At 35.9% G+C, this 26,737-nt stretch overlaps 4 protein-coding genes and 1 long non-coding RNA gene across 5 annotated transcripts; 3 read left to right on the top strand and 2 right to left on the bottom strand.

The window, feature by feature from the left end:
* The first annotated feature begins 450 nt into the window (after positions 1-450).
* Positions 451-979, top strand: LOC105795373 (auxin-responsive protein SAUR21). The gene has a single exon (XM_012624982.2). The coding sequence runs from the start codon at positions 547-549 to the stop codon at positions 835-837; it is 291 nt and encodes a 96-aa protein (XP_012480436.1). The 5' UTR covers positions 451-546; the 3' UTR covers positions 838-979.
* An 8,208-nt stretch (positions 980-9,187) lies between these two features.
* Positions 9,188-9,785, top strand: LOC105795374 (auxin-induced protein 15A). The gene has a single exon (XM_012624983.2). The coding sequence runs from the start codon at positions 9,296-9,298 to the stop codon at positions 9,572-9,574; it is 279 nt and encodes a 92-aa protein (XP_012480437.1). The 5' UTR covers positions 9,188-9,295; the 3' UTR covers positions 9,575-9,785.
* A 2,424-nt stretch (positions 9,786-12,209) lies between these two features.
* LOC128039881 (uncharacterized) lies at positions 12,210-26,519 on the top strand. The gene is made up of 2 exons (XR_008194634.1): positions 12,210-12,250; positions 25,986-26,519. It is a non-coding gene; the product is annotated as an uncharacterized LOC128039881 (long non-coding RNA).
* LOC105795367 (auxin-induced protein 15A) lies at positions 19,519-20,321 on the bottom strand. Its single transcript, XM_012624975.2, has one exon. The coding sequence runs from the start codon at positions 20,160-20,162 to the stop codon at positions 19,731-19,733; it is 432 nt and encodes a 143-aa protein (XP_012480429.1). The 5' UTR covers positions 20,163-20,321; the 3' UTR covers positions 19,519-19,730.
* LOC128039875 (auxin-induced protein 15A-like) lies at positions 24,714-25,269 on the bottom strand. The gene has a single exon (XM_052628741.1). The coding sequence runs from the start codon at positions 25,154-25,156 to the stop codon at positions 24,917-24,919; it is 240 nt and encodes a 79-aa protein (XP_052484701.1). The 5' UTR covers positions 25,157-25,269; the 3' UTR covers positions 24,714-24,916.
* Positions 26,520-26,737: the final 218 nt, after the last annotated feature.

Below are 26,737 nucleotides of genomic sequence, written 5' to 3'. Positions count from 1 at the left end.
CTCATTCTTTTAAAATTAACCCTCGATGTCACAAAGAAAAGCAAAACTGTAAAAAAAATAAATATCAAATTATGCAATGTGTAAATGTTGAGTATTAAAAATTTTAGAATCAAGACTAAATTGACATAATTTATAAATGTTGAGAGTTAAAGTTACTATTATGTCAATTTTAAAAGTTACTCCCGTTCGTCAGCTGGTGACCAGAAAAGAAATTTACTAATAGTTGGATGACCATTTTATATTTTTTCATAATTAAATTCTAAAAAAGAAAAAAATCATAATTGAGTGACTACTAATAAAATTTACCCTAAATAGTATTTCAAAGGGGCCATTATTGTACAGCAGCATATAGATGTTGGGACACAAGGCCATGTGATACCTCACTACATATGTCCCTAAACCATTCTCTCTTTCACCACTTAATTAGCTTGAGCCTGTTGAACCAACAAAGCATTGCACTCTATAAATACATTTTTTTTCTTAACCCACATTGTGTGCCAATACTTACAATATTTCCTCATCTACTACTACCTCATAAAAACCATTATGGGTTTTCGCTTGCCGAGGCTCATCAACGCTAAGTCGGGTCCAAAGCGGAGTCTTTCATTTTCGGAGACAACAGCATCAGTGCCTAAAGGCCACATTGCTATTTATGTTGGTGAAGTCGAAAAGAAGAGATTCGTTGTTCCGATTTCATTCCTCAACCATCCTTTGTTTCGAAATTTGTTGAGTCGAGCCGAAGAAGAGTACGGGTTTAATCATCCGATGGGTGCTCTAACGATCCCTTGTGCCAAAGAAGCTTTCATCGATCTCATTGATAGTATGCAAGGCTCATGAGTGTTGGATATGGCAATGGCTAACCTTTTAACCAAATTTGCAAGTGCAAAAATGGTGGGTTGTTTTTGCATTCCCATTCACTTGTGAACCTAATTCTTTGTAACCAATATATTAAATGACAAATTATTTTTCTCATTTTTAAGTTACGACTATATCAATTGTTATAATCAAAATTAGTCATTACAAGAATCGAATCGAATATCTATCTTTAACTAATTAACTAATCGAGATAAATTTATAAAGAATTCACATGAGATTCACACATCGAGCCAAGTGGCCACCCATGATAGGATATTACAAACTCATTTTTAACAAGGGACTTGTATGCATATAATTAAAGGTTGGTATTTGATACTTGATTATTAAATGATATGATAACATCTCGTAAAAATTCTTTAAAAATAAATATAAATAGTTAGATTTTAAACAATTAATTAAAATTTTTAGCATATAATATCACTTTTATCTATAAAAGTAAAGGTGTTCATGGGTCAGATAGAGCTGAGTTCATACCGGGTTTAAGCATGATATCGATACACTTTAAATTTACTTAAGCTTGATCCGCTTGGACTATGGCCTAAAATTTTATCCAAATCAACCCAAATCATTTTTTAAAACTTAAAAAAATTTATATATTTTTAATTTAATAGTTTTTCATTTATTACAATTTTATATAAATGCAACTTAATAAATTTTTAATGTTTACATTATAATATCATATATTAATACAAATTTAATTTTCATGCATTCTAAATTACATAATATAATATTTATAAACTTAGAAAACGTTTTGGATTGGATTGAGCTTGGGTATTAATTGTTTGAGCTCGAATTTAATTCATATTTTTAAACAGATCTAATTTTTACCCAAATCTATTTTTTCGATCTAATATTTTTATTCAAATTTTCTTAAATTTCGAACGAATCTTTAAACTTAGACGGATAACCCGTATCCATTTTACTTTTGGATATGTAACTTAAATTATTATTATTTGAATAAAGAAATTATCTGAGTGGATAAGGGGGGTGTTATTATTATCTGTCCAATAATGAGATGCAATTAGATTACTTATTTCTTAGCTGTCAATGGGCCTTAGACTGCCAATTTACATATGATTATGTTCTCAGCAGGTCTTTGGAAACTGGCCAGACATGAAACTATAACCCAACTTCATGTGAACTTCACGTACATTTGTCCGTAACCCTATTTGGTCTTGTCACTCGTCGAACCGTGTCGTGATACATATAATTCAAATCGATTCTCTTTAGGTACTCGCATATTTATCATTTGAGTATCGGCTTTGCAAAGCTCACTTCATTATATGCAAGTACTTAGAGAAAGAAGACAATCATGAGGATTGAGACTTAGTTTAATTGATATGGATATTATTGTCAATACAAGAAGACTTAGTTCAAGTGCGTTGAAATGTATAATCCTCCTATTTATAAGTTAAGAAGGGTTATAGATAATTTTAAGTAATATGTCAAAAAGAATAAATATTCTCAGAACGAAAATCCTGATTCATATACATATTCATTAGTATTTATTGTTAAGATAAATGAATTTGTTAGAATGCAGTTACAGGAGAGCTGAGTTGTTAGCTAGTCTGTTAAGAGAAGTTGAGCCTATAAATACTCTAGATGAGCCTTATGTAAAACTAAGTTTGAAATCAGAATTTTAGAATAAGAACTTACACATTAAACTCTGCATTTCTTCATGGTATCAGTCGCCAGGTGAGTCGTGTTCATGGCTAACGTCAATGAAACTTCTGCTGCCTCGGAGTCACTTGAGTCGCGTGGAGCTGCCTTTGCCAATGATCGTGTGGTCAATTCTTTCCCTCGGCACGATGTTGTTAAGCTTGATGAAGGATCCTTTCTTCAATGGAAGCAACAGGTTCGGTTTATCGTTAATGGATATGAACTGTTTGGCTTTCTTGATGGCTCTGTTACAGCTCCGCCGAAGTTCGTCACTGCACCAGACGGTGCTTTGGTGTTGAATCCGGCGTCTTCTGCCTTTCAACAGCAAGACAATCTTCTCACGTCTTGGCTCCTCTCTACTATAAGTTCGTCGATTTTGAGTTCGTTCTCGGAGGTTCAATCGGCCTCGGATGTGTGGACGACGGCGTTGGAATTGTTCGTTGCAGATACGGATCTCAAGCAGTCGCGCCTACGTCATGAACTTCATTCTCTAAAAAAAGGTAACATGTCGATCCGTGAGTATGTTACTAAGTTGAAGGGTATTTGTGCACTTTTGGCAGCGGCTGGTGATCCTATCTCGATGGCGGAACGCACGGCGGTCTTGCTTGCCGGTCTTCCGTCAGAGTTTGAGGGCGTTGTTTCGTCTGCATCGCTGTCGCCGACTCCTCTACCGTTTCAGCGTTTAGTGGCTGCGCTTGTTGAGTGTGAGAACAGGCAGGCGCAGGCTTCTCAAGACGTTGTGTATGCGGCAAATCTTGTGGAGGAGTCTTCGCCGCCGGTCGAGGATGGCGCGTTGCGTGGAGGCCGTTCGGGATCTCGTGGCCGTGGTAGGAACTTCCGGCCGCGACTTCAGTGTCAGATCTGCTCGAGGTTCGGCCATGTTGCTCAGCGGTGCTATTATCGCTATCACCGGGATGACACATCTCAGGCGCCATGTCCGCCGCAAGTCCCAACTGCCTCTGGTCCTCGGGGATGGTCTGCACAGCAAAACACAAGGCCTAGGTTCTCTAACCATGGTCAAAATTATTTTGAAAATGGTCAAAATTATAATGGAAGTGGTCAGAATTATTTTGCTGGTCAAAATTATGATTGTGGTCAAAAGTGGTATGCTGATGGGACTAATGCATTTTGTGAGCAACAGGTGGGGCCGTATGGTCCATTTCATGGTGGGCAAAATTGTTGGCCCAGACCGCATAGGGAGCCTAATGAGCGCCAAACATTTAGGCCTCAAGAGCATGGGCCGAATAATGGTATTGATGGTACTATTGGGCCTAATAGTGGTGTTGGGCCGAAGAATGGTATTGGGCCACATATTGGTAATAATCCTTTCATAGCTACTAATCCAGTTTCGAATAATGTGCAGTTGGGTCCATCAAAGCCATCAGATAATATAGGTGTTCCATGGCAGACTAAGCCACGAGCTCGTGTTTTCTCGGCATCAAATCCATGTTTTGGACTTCCTCGATTGGGTAGTTTACATGCGACTGACTACTCTGATCCGTCGATATCTAGCTCACATATAAATTCTACACCACGTGGCATTAGTGGAGATGAGTCGGACTCTCCGATTTCAAGGCCGGTTGGCTCATCATCTTGGTATCCTGACTCGGGAGCCAGCAATCACGTGTGTCAAGATCCTTCGGCACTACATGATGCTGTTCCATATTCAGGTACGTCTTCTCTTTTAATGGGTGATGGTTCGCCTGCTATGATCTCATCTATTGGTCAGGGTGTTTTGGCTACAAAGTCTAGGGTACTTCGATTATCTAATGTACTATGTGTGCCGGCTATTCGGAAGAATTTATTGTCGGTATCACAATTTGCAACTGATAATGGTGTTTTCTTTGAGTTTCACTCAAATTATTGTGTGATTAAGGATAGCGTGACACAGGAGGTTTTGCTGACGGGCCGTATACATAATGGGCTCTATCAATTCTCCATATCCGATACTACTATTCCTGTTTCGTTTCATCCATCCACTGCTCAGGTTGATCTTTCAACTCAGACTGCTGATAGTGAGTTTTGTTTACTGTGGCACAAGCGTCTTGGACATCCGTCTTCGAAAGTTGTTAAGAATGTTCTTGATAGCTGTCATTTCAAATTAAATAAAGTTGAAATAAGCGATGTTTGTACTGCTTGTAAAAAGGGAAAGTTTCATAAATTGCCGTTTCTGGTTTCCACTACTGAATATACTGACCCTTTTTCTTTGATTGTTTCGGATTTGTAGGGCCCTGCCTCAGTTGCCTCTGGGTCAAATTGGTATTATGTCTCGTTTATTGATATGTGTTCTCGCTTCACTTGGGTGTATTTAATTCGACAAAAATCACAAGCTGTGAAGTGCTTTGTTCAGTTTCAGAAACTCGTGCAGAATCAATTCGGCAAGTCTATCAAGCAGTTTCAGAGTGACTGGGGCGGGGAGTATAGAGCGGTTGCCTCGGTTTTAGCTGATCAAGGCATTATTCATCGCATTACCTGTCCTCATACGTCTGAACAAAATGGTGTTGCAGAACGTAAACATAGACATATTGTGGAAATGGGGCTTACTCTGTTAGCTCAAGCAGGGCTTTCAATGGAGTTTTGGGCCTATGCGTTTACATGCGCGGTTCATTTGATAAATCGTCTTCCTACACCAGTACTGGATGGTAAGACTCCGTATACAGTGTTGTATGGGTGTGATCCTACCTATGAGCATTTGCGGGTATTTGGTTGTTGTTGCTATCCGTATCTGAGGCCGTTTCAACGTCACAAGCTAGATTTTCGATCTCAACCGTGTACGTTTTTGGGATACAGCTCTTGTCACAAAGGGTATCAATGTCTCTTACCTGATGGTCGAATCATTATATCTCGTCATGTAGAGTTTGATGAGTCGCGGTTTCTTTCTCCGGCGTCTTTATCATGCTCCTCTTGGGAGGTAAATACTGTACCTACGTGTTTTCCGGTAGTTCAGACTAATGTTTCTGATCATAGGAACATAGTTACTGGTTTGGCATGCCCGGGTGTTTTGAGTGGATCTTCGGTTCCTCCGGATGAAGTTAATACTGATCCAACGAGTACTACTTCTCCTAGTGTTCCGGTTCTTAATGAAGATCCGGGTTCTCCAAATGAAGTTGCTGTTAATTCCGGAAGTACTAACTCGTATCCTAATGATCAGTCTCCCACACCAGTTGTTCCAATTCCATCTGTTCCTATAGGACCAGAGATTTCTGTGCTTGATACGAATGTTCATCCCATGACTACTCGATCAAAGGCTGGGATTTTCAAACCTAAAGTTCTTGCGGTTGAAGTTAGTGAACCTTCAACGATTGAAGAAGCATTTGCTAGCCCTGAGTGGCAGACTGCTGCTCAAGCTGAGTATGATGCACTCATCCGAAATGGTACCTGGGAACTTGTTTCCATGCCATCAGGTCGCAAGGTTATTGGCTGCAAATGGTTATTCAAAGTCAAGAAAAATCCAGACGGTACGATTGAACGGTGCAAAGCACGTTTAGTTGCGAAAGGTTGTTCTCAGGTTCCGGGATGTGATTTTCAAGAAACCTTTAGTCCGGTGGTCAAGCCTGCGACTATTAGGGTTATTTTATCGATTGCGGTCACTAAAGGGTGGTCACTTCGTCAGGTGGATGTTAACAATGCCTTTTTAAATGGTGATATTGATAGAAAAGTGTTTATGCAGCAACCTCCGGGATATGTACAGCTTGGAGTTGATGGAAAACCTTTGGTCTGTCGTTTAAAAAAGGCTTTATATGGTTTACGTCAGGCTCCTCGCGCATGGTTTGAGAAGCTAAAGGCTTTTCTTCTAGCAGTTGGGTTTGTTGGTTCCAAATCTGATGCTTCGTTGTTTGTTCGGGTTTGCTCTGACTCCATACTTTATGTTCTTGTGTATGTTGATGACATAATCATAACTAGAGGTGTATCATCTTCTATTGATTGGTTTGTGAAGCTGCTGAATGATGAGTTCTCGCTCAAAGATATGGGAAGTCTGCATTATTTTCTGGGTCTTGAGGTTACTAGGTCCTCTAATGGGAGCCTTCATTTATGCCAGAAAAAGTACGTTCAGGATATGTTAAAACGAAGTGGCTTGTCTAATGCTAAAAGTGTTCATACACCTATGGTTAGTTCGTCTCATGTTTCCAAGGATGACGGGGATTTATTGTCAGATCCGACGGAATATAGGAGTTTGGCTGGTGCTTTACAATATGTGGTTATTACTAGGCCTGATATTGCGTATGCGGTAAACAGGGTTTGCCAGTTCATGCATAATCCTACCACGGTTCATATGGGTGCACTTAAGAGGATATTGCGATATTTGGCTGGAACACTTGATTTTGGGATTACGTTTCGTCGGTCTGGTTTATTATCGTTGGTTGGGTTTTCTGATGCTAATTGGGGATTGGATTTCGATGATCGACGATCAACTTCAGGATATTGTGTATTTTTTGGGTCAAATCCTGTTTCGTGGTCGTCTAAGAAACAGCAGGTCGTGTCTCGATCTACGGCGGAGACTGAATATCGAAGTCTTGCTGCTGTAACTAGTGATGTTATGTGGTTACTTTCCTTACTTCAGGAGTTGCATGTTAAGTCTTCTGCTCCGCCTAATATCTGGTGTGACAGTTCCAGTGCCGTTGCTGTTGCTACCAATCCTGTGTTACATTCCAAATTCAAGCACGTGGAGTTAGATTTGTTCTTTGTTCGTGAAAAGGTTGCTGATGGATCAGTTGTGGTTGGTGAAGTTCCTGCGTCTGATCAAGTTGCTGATGTATTAACTAAACCACTATCAGTTGGGTCCTTTACTAGGTTTCGGAATTTTCTTCGGGTTTGTTCGGAGAAGGAGATGGATGCATGTTAAGATAAATGAATTTGTTAGAATGCAGTTACAGGAGAGCTGAGTTGTTAGCTAGTCTGTTAAGAGAAGTTGAGCCTATAAATACTCTAGATGAGCCTTATGTAAAACTAAGTTTGAAATCAGAATTTTAGAATAAGAACTTACACATTAAACTCTGCATTTCTTCATTTATTACTATCAAGTTATCCTATTATGTCTACAGCCATTTCATATATAGTAAAACATCATTTTAGTAGAACTCACGTCAAGTTATCCTATTATCCTATTAATTTTTAGTTCAATTGGTTTGTCTAATTTAAATCAAATAAATTACTGAAAAACTCATATAAATTTAAAAGTATTAAAATATTAAAAATATAAAATCTGGTTCAATTGCTCCTTATTGATTCGTAGGTCAACTAATTTTTTTGCCTTGTTTCGAATTAGTGTATTGGTTGATTCCTGATCCAACCAACTGGTTCGATCTAGTTTTGAAAACATTGAGTTACCCATCCTAAAAAGCTCTCTAAGCTCTTTAGACTTTGAAACCACCATTTCTAGTAGGTTTTCACATCATCTACGGTGTAAATCACCTCCACTTTAATGATTTTCCGCATTTTCTATAGTCTAAACTAGGGTATAATCGAGCCAAGCCAAGCCCAAATATTGCTAAGCTCAAGCTCAACTTGAAACTTGGAGCTCGATACTCAACTCGAGCTTGATCGAATAATTTTTTTAAGTTTGAGCTCGACTCAAGATATAACCTAGCTCGATTAAGCTCGTTTGCTAATTTTTGTACTTGAGCTCGGCTTGAAAATAAAGCTTAGGATTAATAATATATATTTTGGGCTATAAGGTAATTTAACAGTATAAAAAAAGGGTAAACTACATTAATAGGCACCCAACTATAGTTTTTTTTGTCACTCAGCTATAAAAAGTTACAAAATGGTCACCCAACTATTATAAATTTCTTTTTTGGTCACCAAATTATGTAAAGTTACAAGTTGGTCTCTCAACTATTCAATTTTGTATTTTTTTTGTCACCCAACTATCTTAGATTTTTTGGGTGCTTACATTTTTATGCTAGCCAACTATAGTAACTAAAAAAAGACAAAATTGAATAGTTGAGTGACCAAAAAAGAAATTTACTAATAGTTTGATGGTCATTCTGTAACTTTTTATAGTTGGGTGACTAAAAAAAATCCCATAGCTGGGTGACTTCTATTGAAGTTTACCCTATAAAAACATGAAAAATTGGATAAGACTCGCAAACCGTTCGAATCAAATATTACTAAGCTCGAACTTAACTTAATAATTACTGAATCAAGTTGGAATTTCTTAATTTCTAATCAAATTCAAGTAACTCACAAAATCCAATGTCTTACGCTCTAGTCTAAACCACCATTACAAACCACCCAACTTTTGTGTTTTTCCATGCACCTTCCTCACTGACTTCCTAGTAGGTGTTGATAGCGATTGACCGACCCTAACAACAACACATCTCGAACACAATCCCCCTAACATCGAACACCTTCACGAAATTCCTAACCAAGTTCATTACATCCCCCATTCTTGTTCCCAAGCTTCAACAAGTAAAATTAACATATTGCATGTTTCAAGCATCCATAGCAACATAAATGAAAAATAAAAATATAACTGTTAAGTCTCAAGCAATATATATGTATATGTTTTTTCAACCATTCAAATCATCCATGTCAGAGTGGGGTCCTGGAATAATTGAGTCAGTTTATCATCCAGGCTTGCTAATATGAACTGGAAGACAACGCCATGTGAACCACTTATGAACCCTTTTATCTCCTTTTTCATCTATATATACACACATTATGATTGACTTCATTGGCAATAACCCAAAGTTTGTTTTCGATACCTTAAAAACATCGAAATAAAAAGCTTTTCGATTCGCTTTCGATAGAAAAAATTATGGGTTTTCGTCTGCCAATGCGTATGGTTACTGCTAAGAGAATCCTTCGAGCATCGTCAACAGCGGATGTTCCGAAAGGATACTTTGCGGTGTATGTAGGAGAATGTCAAAAGAGATTTGTGATACCGGTGTCATACTTGAACAATCCTTTGTTTCAAGAGCTATTGAGTTTGTCCGAAGAAGAGTTCGGTTACGACCATCCGACCGGTGGTCTTAGAATTCTTTGCGGCGAAGACGTTTTCGTTGATCTTGCTTCTCGTTTGAACGGGATTAACTAAAATTTGGTCGATGAATACTGTTTCTTTTTTTCTTTTTTTTTTTAAGCAAACACCATTGCTAAATTGTACACTTTTTTTTTTCACCTCACTTTTTTTTTGCCTTGGGAGAAGGTTAACAAGTCTCTTGAGTGGGGAAATAAGAGGTGGATTTGTTGTAATTTGCAACTAATTAATTCTTTCAATTTCTTAATATAATCATGGATTTTATGTATTGGCATGAGATGAGAGTTTAATTTTTGTGTGTATGTAATGTAATTATAATTTGATTAAGTACCGAATAAATAAATAAAAAGGTTGTCGTATGAATTAAGTTAAGTGATAGATTAAATTTTGTGTTTAAAAATATTGTAAATGTTTGATTATATGGTACAATTATGTTGTTCGAACTCGATTATGAATATCATATAGAAGTACATTTCTTGAGAGTTTTATGATTCAAGATATGACACAAAAAGATTTAAGAAGAGAATATGAATACAAAGGCTCGTTATATATAATATAAAATTTTAATTATATAAATTATTGGTTTGGTTATGTGATGATAAATACATTACATTAATATTGTATATAAATAATTTTGAAAAAATTTAATTTAATATATGTTAAATATATTATTTGGAATGGATTTATTCTTATAATTAAAAATTTTGGGCCTTCAAACCCAAGACTAATATATAAAACGCTTATTGGGGTTTTAACATTCAATATATTTTTTAAAATTAATTTTTGTTATGGTTTTTAAAATCGGACCGTTGAATTAGTTCATTATAAAAATATAAAAATTAATTCTATAGGTTTTTTGCACTGGTTCAACTGATTTCAAGTGATTCATTCAAAAACCAATTCAATTCTTTTAGCAATACACTAATCGATTCTCAATGTAACCAGTCCAATTGATCTAGTTCGATTCTAACTTCCAACAACCATGTGTTTTATCCTTTTTAAACATTCAACTCTTTTCTTTTTTCTCTTTATCATTTCTTTTTCCTCTTTTCTATCCAATCACAAAATTGGAAAAGATCCAACACATATCCCGTATCTTTATCTAGGGGTGTTCAAGCGGTTGGTTCGGTTAACACTTGAACCGAATTATCATTAACCGAATTACTTGAAATATAAAAATTTTTAACTATTAACCGAATCAAAGATTTCTTCAAATACATTAACTGAAATTTTTATTAAAATAAGTATAAAATATGTAAAAACAAAATACATTGCTAATGTTTTTTTTAATAGTTCAAATATTTTTTGAAGCAATAGTTCAAATAATTTTAAATGGAGGTGAAAACAAGACATTAAAAACATTACATAAATCTTGAAAGTAAACAACCAAAAAAAGTTAACAATTATATATAATATATATTATTTATTTCTATTAATTGATTAATTCGGATAATTACCCGATTTGAACCGAATTAACCGGAAAAATGAATAGTTTATATAACATAGCTTGGAAGTTGAAATATTAATTTGTGAACAATGTGAATTTTTTACAGTTAAATTGTATATGAAATCAACAATAACAAGGGGACCATAGGACATTCTAAAAAGAAATCAAATTTCAATTGAATTATGTGTTTCCAATTGTTACATAAGCCACCATCTCTAGTTTTCCACATAGGGAGACTTATTATCTGCTCCCCAAGGCAAAAAAGGATGGGAAAAGAAAGTGTTTACATGATGTTAGTGATGTTTGCTTTACAAAAATGTATGGGTTGATTTGTGTTAAATCTCTCACAAATCAGTTCAATCGAGAGGTGACAACGAGAAAGATATCTTCGTTGCAGGGAATTGTAATACCGCCGGTAGGATGACTATATCCGAACTCTTGTTCTGACATGCCAAGCAAATCTTGAAATAAAGGCTGGTTCAAGAATGACACTGGTATCACGAACCTCTTCTGGTTTTCTCCAACGTAAACTGCAAAGTAGCCCTTGGGAACTTTCTTAGAGCTAATGATACGAGGCAGGCGGATAGCCATTGTTGTTTTTGATAGATGAATGCTTCTAAAAAGGAAGAAGAGGAAGATCTCAGAGAACTGTAGTATTTTGAGAATGTGAAGATAGGTGCTGCCAATGAACATATTCTTCTTTGTATATATAGATGAAAGGGGTAGACAGAAAAATCATGTTCCTGTGTTGAGTGGGGATGTTCAATGAGTGGTGAAGGGGAAATTTCTGGGGTCTGATAACTAATAAGAAAGACATGGTTTCATTAGGGGAGGATCACATGGTGCTGTCTTGTAACTCATTATCAAGAATTCCACGGGAGAGGCCTTGAAAAATTAGTTTGCCTATCCCTTATGGCAATAGAAACCGACCAAGGACTGGTCGAATGAAAGATCTGGGCCAGTAAAATTCTTCTTTACAGTAGGAGAGTTGTACCACTTCACCATTTATGTCAGTGCCTAGTTTAGAGACATAAAATCTATCAGAAAATGACAGGAAACATGTAACATGGGTGACCTTCACCAAGCATGTTGATTTTAATAAGGTATGGATCTTGTAAGACAAACCCTTGTGAAGAGCACTTTAAGTGTGTCCTACAGGTTGCAACTAGTCCTCATCAGAACCCAACTAGTTGCATTTTATCCTTGTTGTTGACTAGCCGTGCTGCAATCAAATAGTTCTATGGAGGTGAAGACAATATTCAGCTTGACAGCTCACTAAATTTCTGGTATGTGCTGCTATATATGGATGACCTTGCAGATGAACCTGTTTTTAGTTCACTTATTTTATGGCATGTTTGTTAAGTGTTTTCTGCATATTTTGACTATTCATTATTATATATAAAGACTAAGTCCTACTTGAGAAAAGAACGAAGCTTTAACTCTTTGGCTAAAAGATTGCAATAAAGGGATATAAGACTATTCATTATTATAGTCTATGTTACTCGGACTAGTGCTTGAATGTTGAATACATTTTCTATGTTTTTTCATATATTTAGAGAATCATGCTATTTTGTACTCATGTTTGAATATGTGTTGGATGCATGTATTCTAATGAAAATGAAGAGTCCGAATAACTTAGAACAAGGTAGATTGTTAAGCTTTGGCCTGCATTGCAACAGGAGACCAGCAGTAGTTCAGCGCAACACCAGTAGCAAGACTGTTTGAAGTGCAAAAATATAGCTGAACCGAATGCAACAATATGTTTTGATCATTTTGTTCCTATGTAACTTTGGCTAGTTCATTTTTAATTTGTTCACAAATTTAGCAGGATTAGTTTTTGATTTAAGTTGATGTAATAGCTGATATGTCAGCTATCTTTTGCGTGTAATTCAAACAAATCTTAGTCTTGTATTAGTGGGAGCAGTTAAGTCATTAGGTAACTGCCCATTACTTTGTAACTCATATATTATTCAAATTTTGAATGAAAAATTAAGGTGAATTTTTTCAGTTATAATTCTCCCAATTGTTTGTCACAGCCTCCTACTTTGCTAGCACAAGCAAAGTCAGATGTGACTGGCTAGTGGATAGTGGTTGCTCACACCATATGGCGCAGCTGATGAGAAGCTGTTCAAAGACCTTGATAGAAGCTTTGCTGCAAAAATCAAAATTGGTAATGGGAATCTAATTGAAGCTCAAGGCAGAGGAGATGTTGTGATCAAGACTTGTTCAGGTAACAAAATCATTTCTGATGTGTTTTTTGTGCTTGACATAGATCAGAATCTGCTTAGTGTTGGTCAGTTAGTGGAAAAAGGATATTCTTTGGTCTTTAAAGATATCTCCTGCATTGTTAAAGATTCATTTGGCCAGAAGTTAGTCACAGTAGCAATGACGGACAAGTGTTTTATGCTCAATGTGAATCAACTCGAGAAGAAAGCCTACACCAGTCTTGTTGATAATGTTGGCCTATGGCACAAAAGGCTTGGCCATGTTAACCATAGATCACTTGACTTGTTGCATAGGCTGAACTTGGTTGAGGACATGTCTAGGGTTGAGATAAGAAACATTGTTTGTGAAGTCTGCCAGCTTGGTAAGCAGGCTAGATTGCCTTTTCCAGCTAACAGTGCATGGAGAGCTCGAGAAAAGCTTGAATTGGTTCATTATGATGTTTGTGGACCAATGAAGACTTCTTCATTGAATGACAATAAGTATTTTGTTTTGTTCATAGATGACTTAACCAGGTTCTGTTGGGTTTATTTCTTGAAGCAAAAATCTGAAGTGTTTGAAGCATTCAGCAAATTCAAAGGTTTAGTTGAAAACCAAACAGGTTGCAAGATCAAGGCCTTGAGAACTGATAATGGCACTGAGTACCTATCTGAAAGGTTTCAGAAACTGTGTGAACAAGTTGGAATTCACAATCAGCTAACAACAGTGTATACTCCTCAACAGAATGGAGTATGTGTAACAACCCGATTTCGATCCTAATCGGAATAGTGGTTTCGAAACCACAAATTCGAGTTAGAAAAATTTTTAAATATTATTTTCTATGTTTATAACTTGTGAATTAATATGTGTGAAAATTTCGTGATTTAATTTTACTGTTTGTGTGCTTAATTTGATAAAAGGACTAAATCGCATAAAGTGTAAAAGTTCTACTTTACAAGCTAAAGGTGTCTAAAAGCTATAGAATATTAATTGGAGGTCCCTAATGTGCAATTAGGCCTTGTTTAGGGTGGTGGCCGGCCATAGGGACAAAGAAAAGATTTGGTCAATTGGTTAGGTAAAAATTTGGTGACTAAATTGATTTTTATCATAAAATAAAGAAAAGAGTGATATCATCTTTTTTTCTCCACCTTCATCACCGAAAATTAGCAGCAAAGTAGGGGTTTGAGAGCTTAAAAATTTCAGCAAGCTTTTCTCCTTACAAGTAAGTGTTTTGATGACCATTCTTTGATAATTTTTGTACTTTTGGAACCCTTGTAGCTTGAGCTAGCTAATGAGGGGACTATTTTGCAAAATAGTTGGAAGTCTAGGGTTTTTCCATGTGATGTTGCTGCATTTTTATGGAAGAAAATGACTCCTAGTTGTTAAATAAACAACTTTTGTAAAAGGTGTTACCATGAAAACACTTAAAAGGACCATTTTGTAAAGGTTATAAAATAGGTGTTAAATATGTGAAATAAATGACATGTATGGACTTATATGAGTTTAGGGAATATTCGGCCAAGCCATAGTGTGGTCAAATTTGGAATATTTTGTATTTTGTGAAATATGGGCTAAATTGTAAAAAATGTGAAATGTCAGGGGCAAAAGTGAAAGTTACTTATTTATGCGTTTTTGACTGAATTGAATGAAATTATGTTTGAATGAGTTTAATTTGAATATGTTTAGGTCAAGAATTAAAGAAATCGGACTTGGATCGGGGGAAAACAAAAGTCGTCGATTAATCGTTCCGTTCCGGTTTATCGTTATCCGAGGTAAGTTTATAAGCAAATAGATGATATAAATTCTAAATAAATATTAGTTATATATATTCTGAAATGAAAACATGCAAATTTATATATATGTAGCTGAATGTGTTTAAGTTCGGGTAACAGAAATAGATGTGGATGTGATTTACCGATATTTAGCACTGAGTGTGCGAGTATGGAATAGCTATGGCTATACGAATGGCACTAAGTGTGAGAAATTAAAATGAAGACGTTGAATAACGGGCACTAAGTGTGCGAAACAAAAATGACGATGTCGAATAACGAGCACTAAGTGTGCAATACCAAGATCAATTTCGTTAAATAAGAGAGAGCACTAATTGTGCAACGTCATTATAGCTTCAACAAATTATTTAGCACAAATTGTGCGGATCCAGTGAATGATGAATGTGACATATAAGTACATGATATTACAAGTATGTAATAGTTAAATAATATATGATATCAAGGTAAGTTGGTTATTTCATTTGTGATACAAATTAGATGATGTAAATGAAAGTATGTGTGTGTGTATTAAAGACTATATTTGGCCAAATGATAAGGGTATGTGATATCACAATTATGTTTTTTTTTTAATGCTTATATATATATATGGATATGAATTGAATAATTTGGTTATGTGATATTGAACTATTAATAACATTGGATTGTTTATTTGCTTATGACTTACTAAGCTTTGATAGGTTACTGTGCATATGTGTTTGCCTCGGTTTTATAGATTTTGGAAGTTAGTTGCGGGATCGGGGATCGTTAACGAAATCAATCACACTATCGTCCGTTATCGGTATCTATAAAAGTTAAACTTAAACTTATGGCATGTATAGTCTATACTACTTTTTGGAATATATTTTGAATGATGTATATATATGTATAATGAGCCATGCAAAAATGGCTTGTTTATTTTGATATGTGTGGTTTCATGCTTGATTAAATAACATGGTTAATTGTTTGGATTGTGTTTCGAAAAAGGTTGAAATAGGGAAGTAAAGTTATTTGATAATGATTAGCTATTGAGATGACTAATTAAGAATATGTTTAGTGTTATGTATGCCTAAATGCTAGTTAATACAAAGAAATTATGAAAGAGTAAAAAAAATACAATGGAATAGTTTTTTTCTTGGACAAGAGTGATGATGTGATTTTGAAAATTTCACTGAGGATATTAGTAATGGAATTAGATAGTGAATGTGAGATAGGATTAAATATTATCGAGTCTATTTTCATATGAAAGAAACGGTATAGGCAAATGAATTTTATATTATGAGATATTTGAATTTTAGTGAGATAGGGTCAGAATGATTTTGAAATCCCTTGTCCTGAATTTGGAAAATTATTAAAAATTGTACAGAAATAATTATGAGTTATAATTTATATTTCTTGATTCCTTGGTGAGTCTATTTTCAGTAGAAACAAGCGGAAGTAGCATATGAAATCTGTACAATGAGATAATTAATTTTTAGTGACGAGAGGTCAAAACTATCAAATAGTGAAACAGGGGAGACTTTAACTAATAAACTGTACTAATTGGCCAATCCAAAAATTCTGAAAATTTTATGATAATAAGATATATGAGTCTAGTTTTAGAGAAATTTTACATATTTAAATTTCTAGTTTCGTAACTCAAGTTATAATTAATTTAGTGACTACTGTGCAGTTGGACAGTTTTATTGTGAATAGTGATAAATTATTTTTAATTTGTTTAAGTATTTGAAAAATTTTTAATATTCCCGGTTTGGACCTGAACCATTTTCATTGCATGTTTTAGGGTCTTGATGATCCTTTTTAGGGACATATTGATTGAACGTGAGTGAATTAATTTTTTTTAAAAAGAAAATTTTTATGCTCCGATTTAGTAAGTTAAGTTAGGTAATGCTTCGTGCTCGATTCCGGCAATGGTCTCAGGTAGGAAGAATAAAACTGTGCTTGATATGGCTAGATATTTGCTATTTCAGAGCAAACTGCCAAGCAAATTTTGGGCTGAGGTAGTCAATACTTCAGTGTACCTACTCAATAAGCTACCAACTCATGCTGTCAAGGACAAGACTCCTTTTGAAGCTTGGTATGGACTTAAGCCAATTGTTTCACACCTGGAAGTGTTTGGCTGTGTGTGTTATGCTCTCCAGTAGAAAAAAGGACCAAGCTTGAAAGAAGAGTTGTTCCAGGGATCTTTGTTGGCTATAGTAGTACTAAGAAGGACTATAAAGTGTTTGATCCCTCAACAAAGAAGATTTTGGTGAGTAGGGATGTAAGGTTTGGAGCTGGAAAGGTGTTGATGCCAGCTTGATTGAAGAAGATTAGCAAGATTTTGTTCTTGAACCTGCTGAAGAAGGACCCAGCAATGAAGCCATTGATGATGCTCCTGTGAGAGGCACCAAAACTATTATTGACATCTATCAAAGATGTGATGTTGCAATAGTTGAACCCTCTGATTTTAAAGAAACTGCCAATGACAAACATTGGAAAAGGGCCATAGAAGCTGAATTGAAAATGATCTACAAGAATGATACATGGGAACTGGTGAACAGACCTGATCATAAGAGGGTCATTGGTGTTAAGTGGGTGTTTAGAGCCAAGTAAAATGCTGATGGCTCATTGAACAAGCACAAGACAAGGCTTGTGGTAAAAGGCTACAGCCAGCAATATGACATCGATTTCACGGAGACATTTGCTCTAGTGGCAAGGCTGGACACAATTAAACTTTTTTTTGCCTTGGCTACTCAGAAGTAATGGAATGTTCATCAATTAGATGTTAAGTCAGCATTTTTGAATGGTTTCCTCAAGGAGGAGATTTTCATTGAGCAACTTGATGGATTCAAAGTTGTAGGTGATGAAGACAAAGTCTATAGATTGAGAAAGACTCTTTATAGCCTGAAGCAGGTACCAAGACCCTAGTATGATAGGATTGACACATACCTGTCTAGGCTCAGGTTTGAAAAAAGTGTTATTGAGGCTACACTTTATGTGAAGAGGTCAGAAAGTGAGACATTGCTGATTGTTTCTCTCTATGTGGATGACTTACTTGTGACTGGAAGCAAACATGAAGTGATTAGTGAATTCAAAGTGCAGATGCAAGAGGTGTTTGAAATGACAGATTTGGGAGTCATGACATACTTCCTTGGTATGGAAGTGCATCAATCTGATCAAGGTATTTTCATTAGTCAACATGCCTTTGCTTTAAAAATTCTTAATAAACTTCATATGCAGAACTGCAAAATAGTCAGCACACCTGTGGCTCAAGGGGAGAAGCTGACTAGAAATGACAGATTTGGGAGTCATGACATACTTCCTTGGTATGGAAGTGCATCAATCTGATCAAGGTATTTTCATTATTCAACATGCCTTTGCTTTAAAAATTCTTAATAAACTTTATATGCAGAACTGCAAAATAGTCAGCACACCTGTGGCTCAAGGGGAGAAGCTGACTAGCAATGGGAATCAAGTGAGAATTGATGAGAAGGAATATCGAAGCCTGGTAGGTTGCTTGCTTTACTTAACAGTAACTAGGCCTGATATTATGTTTGGTGTTAGTCTTTTGTCAAGGTTTATACACTGCTATGATGTGGTTCATTTCAAAGCAGCCAAGAGAATTCTCAGATATGTCAAGGGAACTTCAAGTTATGGAGTCAAGTTTGAGAAGGGAAAGGAGCTTAAGCTAGCAGGATACTCTAATAGTGATTGGGCTGGCTCTGCCGATGACATGAAGAACACCTCTGGTTACTTCTTTACACTTGGATCAGGTGTCTTCTTCTGGAGTTCAAAGAAACAACAAACTGTTGCTCAATCCATAGCTGAAGCAGAATACATTGCAGCAGCTGCAGCTGTTAATCAAGCCATTTGGCTTAGGAAGCTCCTATATGATCTTAATGAAGAACAAGCTGAACCAACTGAGATTAGGGTGGATAACCAATCTGCAGTTGTTATAACCAAAAATCCAGTCTTTTATGGCAAGACTAAACACTTTAAAATCAAATTCCATTTTGTTCGAGAAGCTGAGCAATCAAGGGAAGTCAATCTTGTTTGTCCATTGTAGCTCAGAAACTCAATTGGCTGACATTTTAACTAAGCCATTAGGAGCTACTAGCTTTGGCCTGCATTGCAACAGGAGACCAGTTGCAGTTCAGCACAACACCAGCAGCAAGACTGTTTGAAGTGCAGAAATGGAGCTGAACCGAATGCAACAATATGTTTTGATCATTTTTTTCCTATGTAACTTTGGCTAATTCATTTGTAATTTGTTTACAAAGTTAGTAGGATTAGTTTATGATCTAAGTTGATGTAATAGCTGATATGTCAGCTATCTTTTGTGTGTAATTCAAACAAATCTTAGTCTTGTATTAGTGGAAGCAATTAAGTCATTAGCTAACTGCCCATTACTTTGTAACTTATATATTATTCAAATTTTGAATGAAAAATTAAGATGAATTTTTTCGGTTACAATTCTCCCAATTTTTTTCATTTTGTTTATGCTTCGATTTCTTTGCTTAGTCTGCTGTTTTTGTTTTTGTTTTACTGCTTAAGTTCCAACATAGATCATTTACAGTTAATTTAAAGATAGGAAATTCTGGAAGTAAATAAAGTTCCATTTTATTGATGCCTTTTGAATTGTCATTTTCCATACTGATTGATAGAAGTTACAGTAATCACCATCTCTAATTTTTCACTTAGGGAGACTTGTATCTGCTCCCCAAGGCAAAAAGGATGGAGGAAAAAATGCTTACATGGTGTTAGTGATTTTTGCTTACAAAATTGTATAGGCTGATTTGGGTTGACTCTCTCACAATCAATTCAAACGAGAGGTAACATCGAGAAAAATGTCTTCGTTGCAGGGAATCGCGAGACCGCCTGTAGGATGGCTATATCCAAACTCCTCTTGTGACATGCCAAGCAAATCTTGGAATAAAGGCTGGCTCAAGAACGACACTGGTATCACGAACCTCTTCTGGTTTTCTCCAACATAAACTGCAAAGTAGCCCTTGGGAACTTTCTTAGAACCAACGATATGAGGCAAGCGGATAGCCATGGTTGTTTTCCAATAGAGGTATGCTTCAAAAGGGTAGAAGAAGATCTCAGAGAACTGTAGTACTTTGAGGATGTGAAGATATGTGTTGCATATGAACATAATCATACTTGTATATATAGATGTAAGGGGGCCAAAGGGAATGAGTGGTGAAGGGACATATTGCTGGGGTCTGATCAGTAATGAGAAGGACATAGGGTCATGGTGAATCACATGGTGTTGTCTTCCAAAGGATTATCAAGAATTCATTGGTAAATCACATGGTCTGATCAGTCATGTGTTAACTTCAATGAGTAACTTGTAAGACAAACGCTTGTGAAGAACACCTGAAGTGTGTCCTACAGGCTGCAACTAGTCCTCGTCAGAACCCAACTTGTTGCATTCTATCCTTCTTGTTGTCTATGCTGTGCTGCAATCAAATTGTACCATGGGGGAGAAAGACAATATTAAGCCTTTCAGATGAATATGTTTTTAATCCACATTACAGTGGAGTTCTCTGCATATATTGACCATTTATTACTAACAGTAAGCTTAACACTTTAGCTAAATGATTGGGATAAGGGGAGATAAGACGACTGGTCAAAAGGGAATTTGAATGGAAGAAGTGATGATGATGGCGGCCTTACATTCCACTTGCTGACATCTATATATTAAGTAGTCATTGTTTGCAAAAAAGAGAATAAAAGTGGGTGGTGAATTTTACTTTGAATTTCCTTTACAGGAACAATGGAGACAAAAGTATACAGAAATTTTCTGGTATGTTGTGCTATATATATATATATATGAATAACCATACAGATGAATCTGTTTTTAATCCACATTTCTGATATTGTTGAGTTCTCTGCATATATAAGTTCAAGTCACTTTGTCTATATAGTAAAAATTTGATTTCTGGATTTTGAAGAACAGTGAGACATAGGTATTAATTCTTTGTCAAATCTGCATTAAGAAAATTACTTTGAAAGTTATAAAAGAAAATTGATCATTTAATAACCTTACTAACATGCAAAAAAGAATACTTGTAGTCTATGTTACCAGGACTTGAGCTTGAGTATTTACGGGTGTTCTCGAATTTTTCTAAGTGTTTTTTTTCTTATATTTGGAGGATCATATACTTTATATTCGTGTTTGAATTTGTGCCAGACACTTGTATTTTGAAGAAAATGAAGAGTCCAGCTACAAATGATTTTATCTTGATTTTAGAGGCAAGCTTGAGACATGTAATGTGTTATACAATGACCAGAAGGAAGCAAGTATGGACTACCTTGACATTCTATGTAGACTCGACTAAGAAAATAAATATAAAAAACAGCAAGATTTTATCTTTCTTTGCTGTTGAAACACAACTAAAAATTGGGGAAACGACACTTTTCTTCAAGGTCAAAATCTTTTATATATTTGGAGGATCATACTCTCATACTTACAGCCAAATATGTGTTGGATATAGGTGTTAGAAGTTAGAACAGATGCTTTAAGAAAAATGAAGAGTCTATATAACTGAGCATGTTGGTTGAAGTAAATTTTGAACAATGTAGATCATTTACAGTAAAAATAAAGATGAAACTAACAATAACAGGGGAAACTCTGAAAAGAAATAAAATTTGAAATGAACAATGTGTTTCGAACTGCCATCTTTTGTACTGATTGATAGAAGTTACAGTAACAACCATTTCTAACTTTCCACTTAGGGAGACTTGTATTTGCTCCCCAAGGCAGAAAAGGATGGGAAAAAGGTGTTTACATAGTGTTAGTTTTGTTTGCTTTACAAAAATGTATGGGTTGATTTGTGTTAAATCTCTCACAAATCAGTTGAATCGAGAGGTGACAACGAGAAAGATATCTTCGTTGCAGGGAATTGTGATACCGCCAGTAAGAGGACTATATCCGAACTCTTGTTCTGACATGCCAAGCAAATCTTGAAATAAAGGCTGGTTCAAGAATGACACTGGTATCACGAACCTCTTCTGGTTTTCTCCAACGTAAACTGCAAAGTAGCCCTTGGGAACTTTCTTAGAGCTAATGATACGAGGCATGCAGATAGCCATTGTTATTTTTGATAGATGAATGCTTCTAAAAAGGAAGAAGAGGAAGATCTCAGAGAACTGTAGTACTTTGAGAATGTGAAGATAGGTGTTGCCAATGAACATATTCTTCTTTGTATATATAGATGAAAGGGGTAGACAGAAAAAATCATGTTCCTGTGTTGAGTAGGGATGTTCAATGAGTGGTGAAGGGGAAATTTCTGGGGTCTGATAACTAATAAGAAAGACATGGCTTCATTAGGGGAGGATCACATGGTGCTGTCTTGTAACTCATTATAAAGAATTCCACGGGAAAGGCTTTGAAAAATTAGTTTGCCTATCCCTTATGGCAATAGAAACCGACCAAGGACTGGTCGAATGAAAGATCTGGGCCAGTAAAATTCTTCTTTACAATAGGAGAGTTGTACCACTTCACCATTTATGCCAGTGCCTACTTTAGAGACATATAATCTATCAGAAAATGACAGGAAACATGTAACATGGGTGACCTCACCAAGCATGTTGATTTTAATAAGGTATGGATCTTGTAAGACAAACCCTTGTGAAGAGCACTTTAAGTGTGTCCTACAGGTTGCAACTAGTCCTCATCAGAACCCAACTATTTGCATTTTATCCTTGTTGTTGACTAGCCGTGCTGCAATCAAATAGTTCTATGGAGTTGAAAACAATATTCAGCTTGACAGCTCACTAGATTTCTGGTATGTGCTGCTATATATGGATGACCTTGCAGATGAACCTGTTTTTAGTCCACTTGTTTGATGGCATGTTTGTTAAGTGTTCTCTGCATATTTTGACTATTCATTATTATATATAAAGACTAATTCCTACTTGAGAAAAGAACGAAGCTTTAACTCTTTGGCTAAAAGATTGCAATAAGGGGATATAAGACTACTCATTATTATAGTCTATGTTACTCGGGCTAGTGCTTGAATGTTGAATACATTTTCTATGTTTTTTCATATATTTGGAGAATCATGCTATTTTGGACTCATGTTTGAATTTGTGTTGGATGCATGTATTCTAATGAAAATGAAGAGTCCGAATAACTTAGAACAAGGTAGATCATTTACAGTTAATTTAAAGATAGGAAATTCTGGAAGTAAATAAAATTCCATTTTATTGATGCGTTTTGAATTGTCATTTTCCATACTGATTGATAGAAGTTACAGTAATCACCATCTCTAATTTTTCACTTAGGGAGACTTGTATCTGCTCCCCAAGGCAAAAAGGATGGAGGAAAAAATGTTTACGTGGTGTTAGTGATTTTTGCTTTACAAAATTGTATAGGCTGATTTGTGTTGATTCTCTCACAATCAATTCAAACAAGAGGTAACATCGAGAAAAATGTCTTCGTTGCAGGGAATTGTGAGACCGCCTGTAGGATGACTGTATCCAAACTCCTCTTGTGACATGCCAAGCAAATCTTGGAATAAAGGCTGGCTCAAGAACGACACTGGTATCACAAACCTCTTCTGGTTTTCTCCAACATAAACTGCAAAGTAGCCCTTGGGAACTTTCTTAGAACCAACGATACGAGGCAAGCGGATAGCCATGGTTGTTTTCCAATAGAGGTATGCTTCAAAAGGGTAGAAGAAGATCTCAGAGAACTGTAGTACTTTGAGGATGTGAAGATATGTGTTGCATATGAGCATAATCATACTTGTATATATAGATGTAAGGGGGCCAAAGGGAATGAGTGGTGAAGGGACATATTGCTGGGGTCTGATCAGTAATGAGAAGGACATAGGGTCATGGTGAATCACATGGTGTTGTCTTCCAAAGGATTATCAAGAATTCATTGGTAAATCACATGGTCTGATCAGTCATGTGTTAACTTGAATGAGTAACTTGTAAGACAAACGCTTGCGAAGAACACCTGAAGTGTGTCCTACAGGCTGCAACTAGTCCTCGTCAGAACCCAACTTGTTGCATTCTATCCTTCTTGTTGTCTATGCTGTGCTGCAATCAAATTGTACCATGGGGGAGAAAGACAATATTAAGCCTTTCAGATGAATATGTTTTTAATCCACATTACAGTGGAGTTCTCTGCATATATTGACCATTTATTACTAACAGTAAGCTTAACACTTTAGCTAAATGATTGGGATAAGGGGAGATAAGACGACTGGTCAAAAGGGAATTTGAATAGAAGAAGTGATGATGATGGTTGCCTTACATTCCACTTGCTGACATCTATATATTAAGTAGTCATTGTTTGCAAAAAAGAGAATAAAAGTGGGTGGTGAATTTTACTTTGAATTTCCTTTACAGGAACAATGGAGACAAAAGAATACAGAAATTTACATTATGTTAGATTATATATGTACAATTATATTCATATTGGACAGTGGAAAGCACCCTTACTACTCGTATATGTAGAGAAAATGATAAATGCTAGTCATTTACAGTTAGCTTGTAATATGAAGTAATTTTGAAAAATATGGATCACTTACAGTTTAAAGATGAAATTAACAATAACAGGGGTACCATAGGAAATTCTCTAAAGAAATAAATTTTCAATTGAATGATGTGTTTTAACTGTCATCTTTAAAATGCTTCTTCAAAGTAGAATAGTTGTACTCTACTGCTTCTCCATTTAACTTGGCTTGTAGTATGAAGTAATTTCGAATAAGGTAGATCATTTAAATTATATTAAAGACGGAATTAACGTAAAACAAGTAAAAATTTCAGAAAGGAAATAAAATGACAACTGAATGATGTGTTTGGAACTGTCATTACTGAATAGATAGGAGTGTTACAGTAATCACCATCTTTAGTTTTCCACTTGGGGTGACTTATATATCAGCTCCCCAAGACAAAAAGGATGGAGAAAAAAATGTTTACATGTATTTAGTGATTTTTGCTTTACAAGATTGTATTGACTGGTTTGTGTTAATCATCTCACGATCAATACAGGCGAGAGGTAACTTCGAGAAAGGTGTCTTCGTTGCAGGGAATTGTGAGACCACCGGTAGGATGACTATATCCAAACTCTTCTTCTGACTTCCCTAGCAAATCTTGAAATGAAGGATGGTTCAAGAATGAAACCGGTATCACTAACCTCTTCTGGCTTTCTCCAACATAAACTGCAAAGTATCCCTTGGGAACCTTCTTAGAACTAACCATACGAGGCAGGCGGATAGCCATTGTTGTTTTTGATGGATGTATGCTTCAAAAGGGAAGAAAAGGAAGATATCAGATAACTTGGAAAGCAAGCTTGAGAATGTTGAAGGGAGGTGTTGCCAATGAACTTACTCTTACTTGTATATATAGATGTGTAGGGCAGAGAGGAAATGATGTTCATCTATTATTAAGTGGGGGATGTGGAATGAGTGGTGAAGGTGCAATTGCTGGGGTCTGATCAGTAAAGAGAAAGACATGGGTATACAGGGAATCACATGGTGTTGTCTTCCAAAGCATTATCAAGAATTCCATGGCTAAGACTTGAAAGAATAGTTTTCCTACCTTGCCGGGAAAATGAACCGACTAAGGACCTACTCAGATATGGAAAATTTGGATTCATAAAAGCTTCTTCCTAGTAGAAGATTTTTATTACTTCACCATTGACATTAGAGCCAACCTTTAGAGACATACAATCTGTCATGCAATGATAGGGAACAAGTAACATGGGTGACCTTGACCTCCTATTTCGTACAGACTTCACATAAAACTTGCTAGACAATCCATTGTGAAGAGCGCCTAAAGTGCGTCCTACAGGCCACAACAACTCCTCATCTGAACCCAACTTGTTGCATTTTATCCAGGTTTGTTGTCTATGCCGTGCTGCAATCATATAGTTCCACAGGGGTGAAAACAATATTCAGCTTGACAGCTCACTAAATTTCTGGTATGTGCTGCTATATATATATATGGATACCATTACAAATAAGTCTGTTTTTAGTCCACATTTCTGGTGGTATGTTTGTTCTGTTCTCTGCACATTTTTTACTATTCATTATTATATTGGGGAGATAAGATGTCAGGTCAAAGTGAGAAAGCTTTTCAAACTACAAGAAAGTTCAATGAAGGCTTCTTCTGCACATGGGACTGTGAGACTACCCCTTGGATGATTCAAAGCCAAACTCCTCTTCAGTCTACTTTATCAGTTCTTGAAATGAAGGGTGCTTTAAGAATGAAACAGGAATTATAAACCAGCCTCTTTTGGGATTCACCTACATAAACAACAAGATGGCCTTTGGTTATTTATGCAGCTGCTGTCACCTTTTGGATAGTAATATGCTTAGTGTGAACATATTTGATGTTACCTTTTGGATAAAAAAATCTGCTATTTGATGTTACATTCCGTCATTTGTATATTTGTCTCCATATACATGATTGGAGTTTAGAGTACTTGAAAATTTTCTTGAATTTGAGCAATGTCGATTAACCATATTTCATAGAACCTAGTAAGTAAAAAGAATGATGTGGGAAAGACGTCCATATTAAGCAAGTTTACTTTCTGATAAAACTAATCAGCATGTATCATGAACTTATCTCTCTTTTACTTTTCTCTTTTTTCCTTTAAAATCTTTTGTCCTTAGGTTCGTTTTATTAATCACTTAGTCCCCTGCCTCAAATCTTTATATATCTTAATTCTTGGGCAAATCTACATTAAGAAAATTACTTTGAAAATTATAACACGAAATTGATCGTTTAATAAGCTACTACCATGCAAAAGAAAACTTGTGATCTATCTTAACTAGACTTTGTACTCATGTTTGAATATGT

The sequence above is a fragment of the Gossypium raimondii genome, chromosome 3 (assembly GCF_025698545.1).
Source record: "Gossypium raimondii isolate GPD5lz chromosome 3, ASM2569854v1, whole genome shotgun sequence".
NCBI lineage: Eukaryota > Viridiplantae > Streptophyta > Magnoliopsida > Malvales > Malvaceae > Gossypium > Gossypium raimondii.
This window is presented reverse-complemented; position numbering and strand designations above follow the sequence as displayed.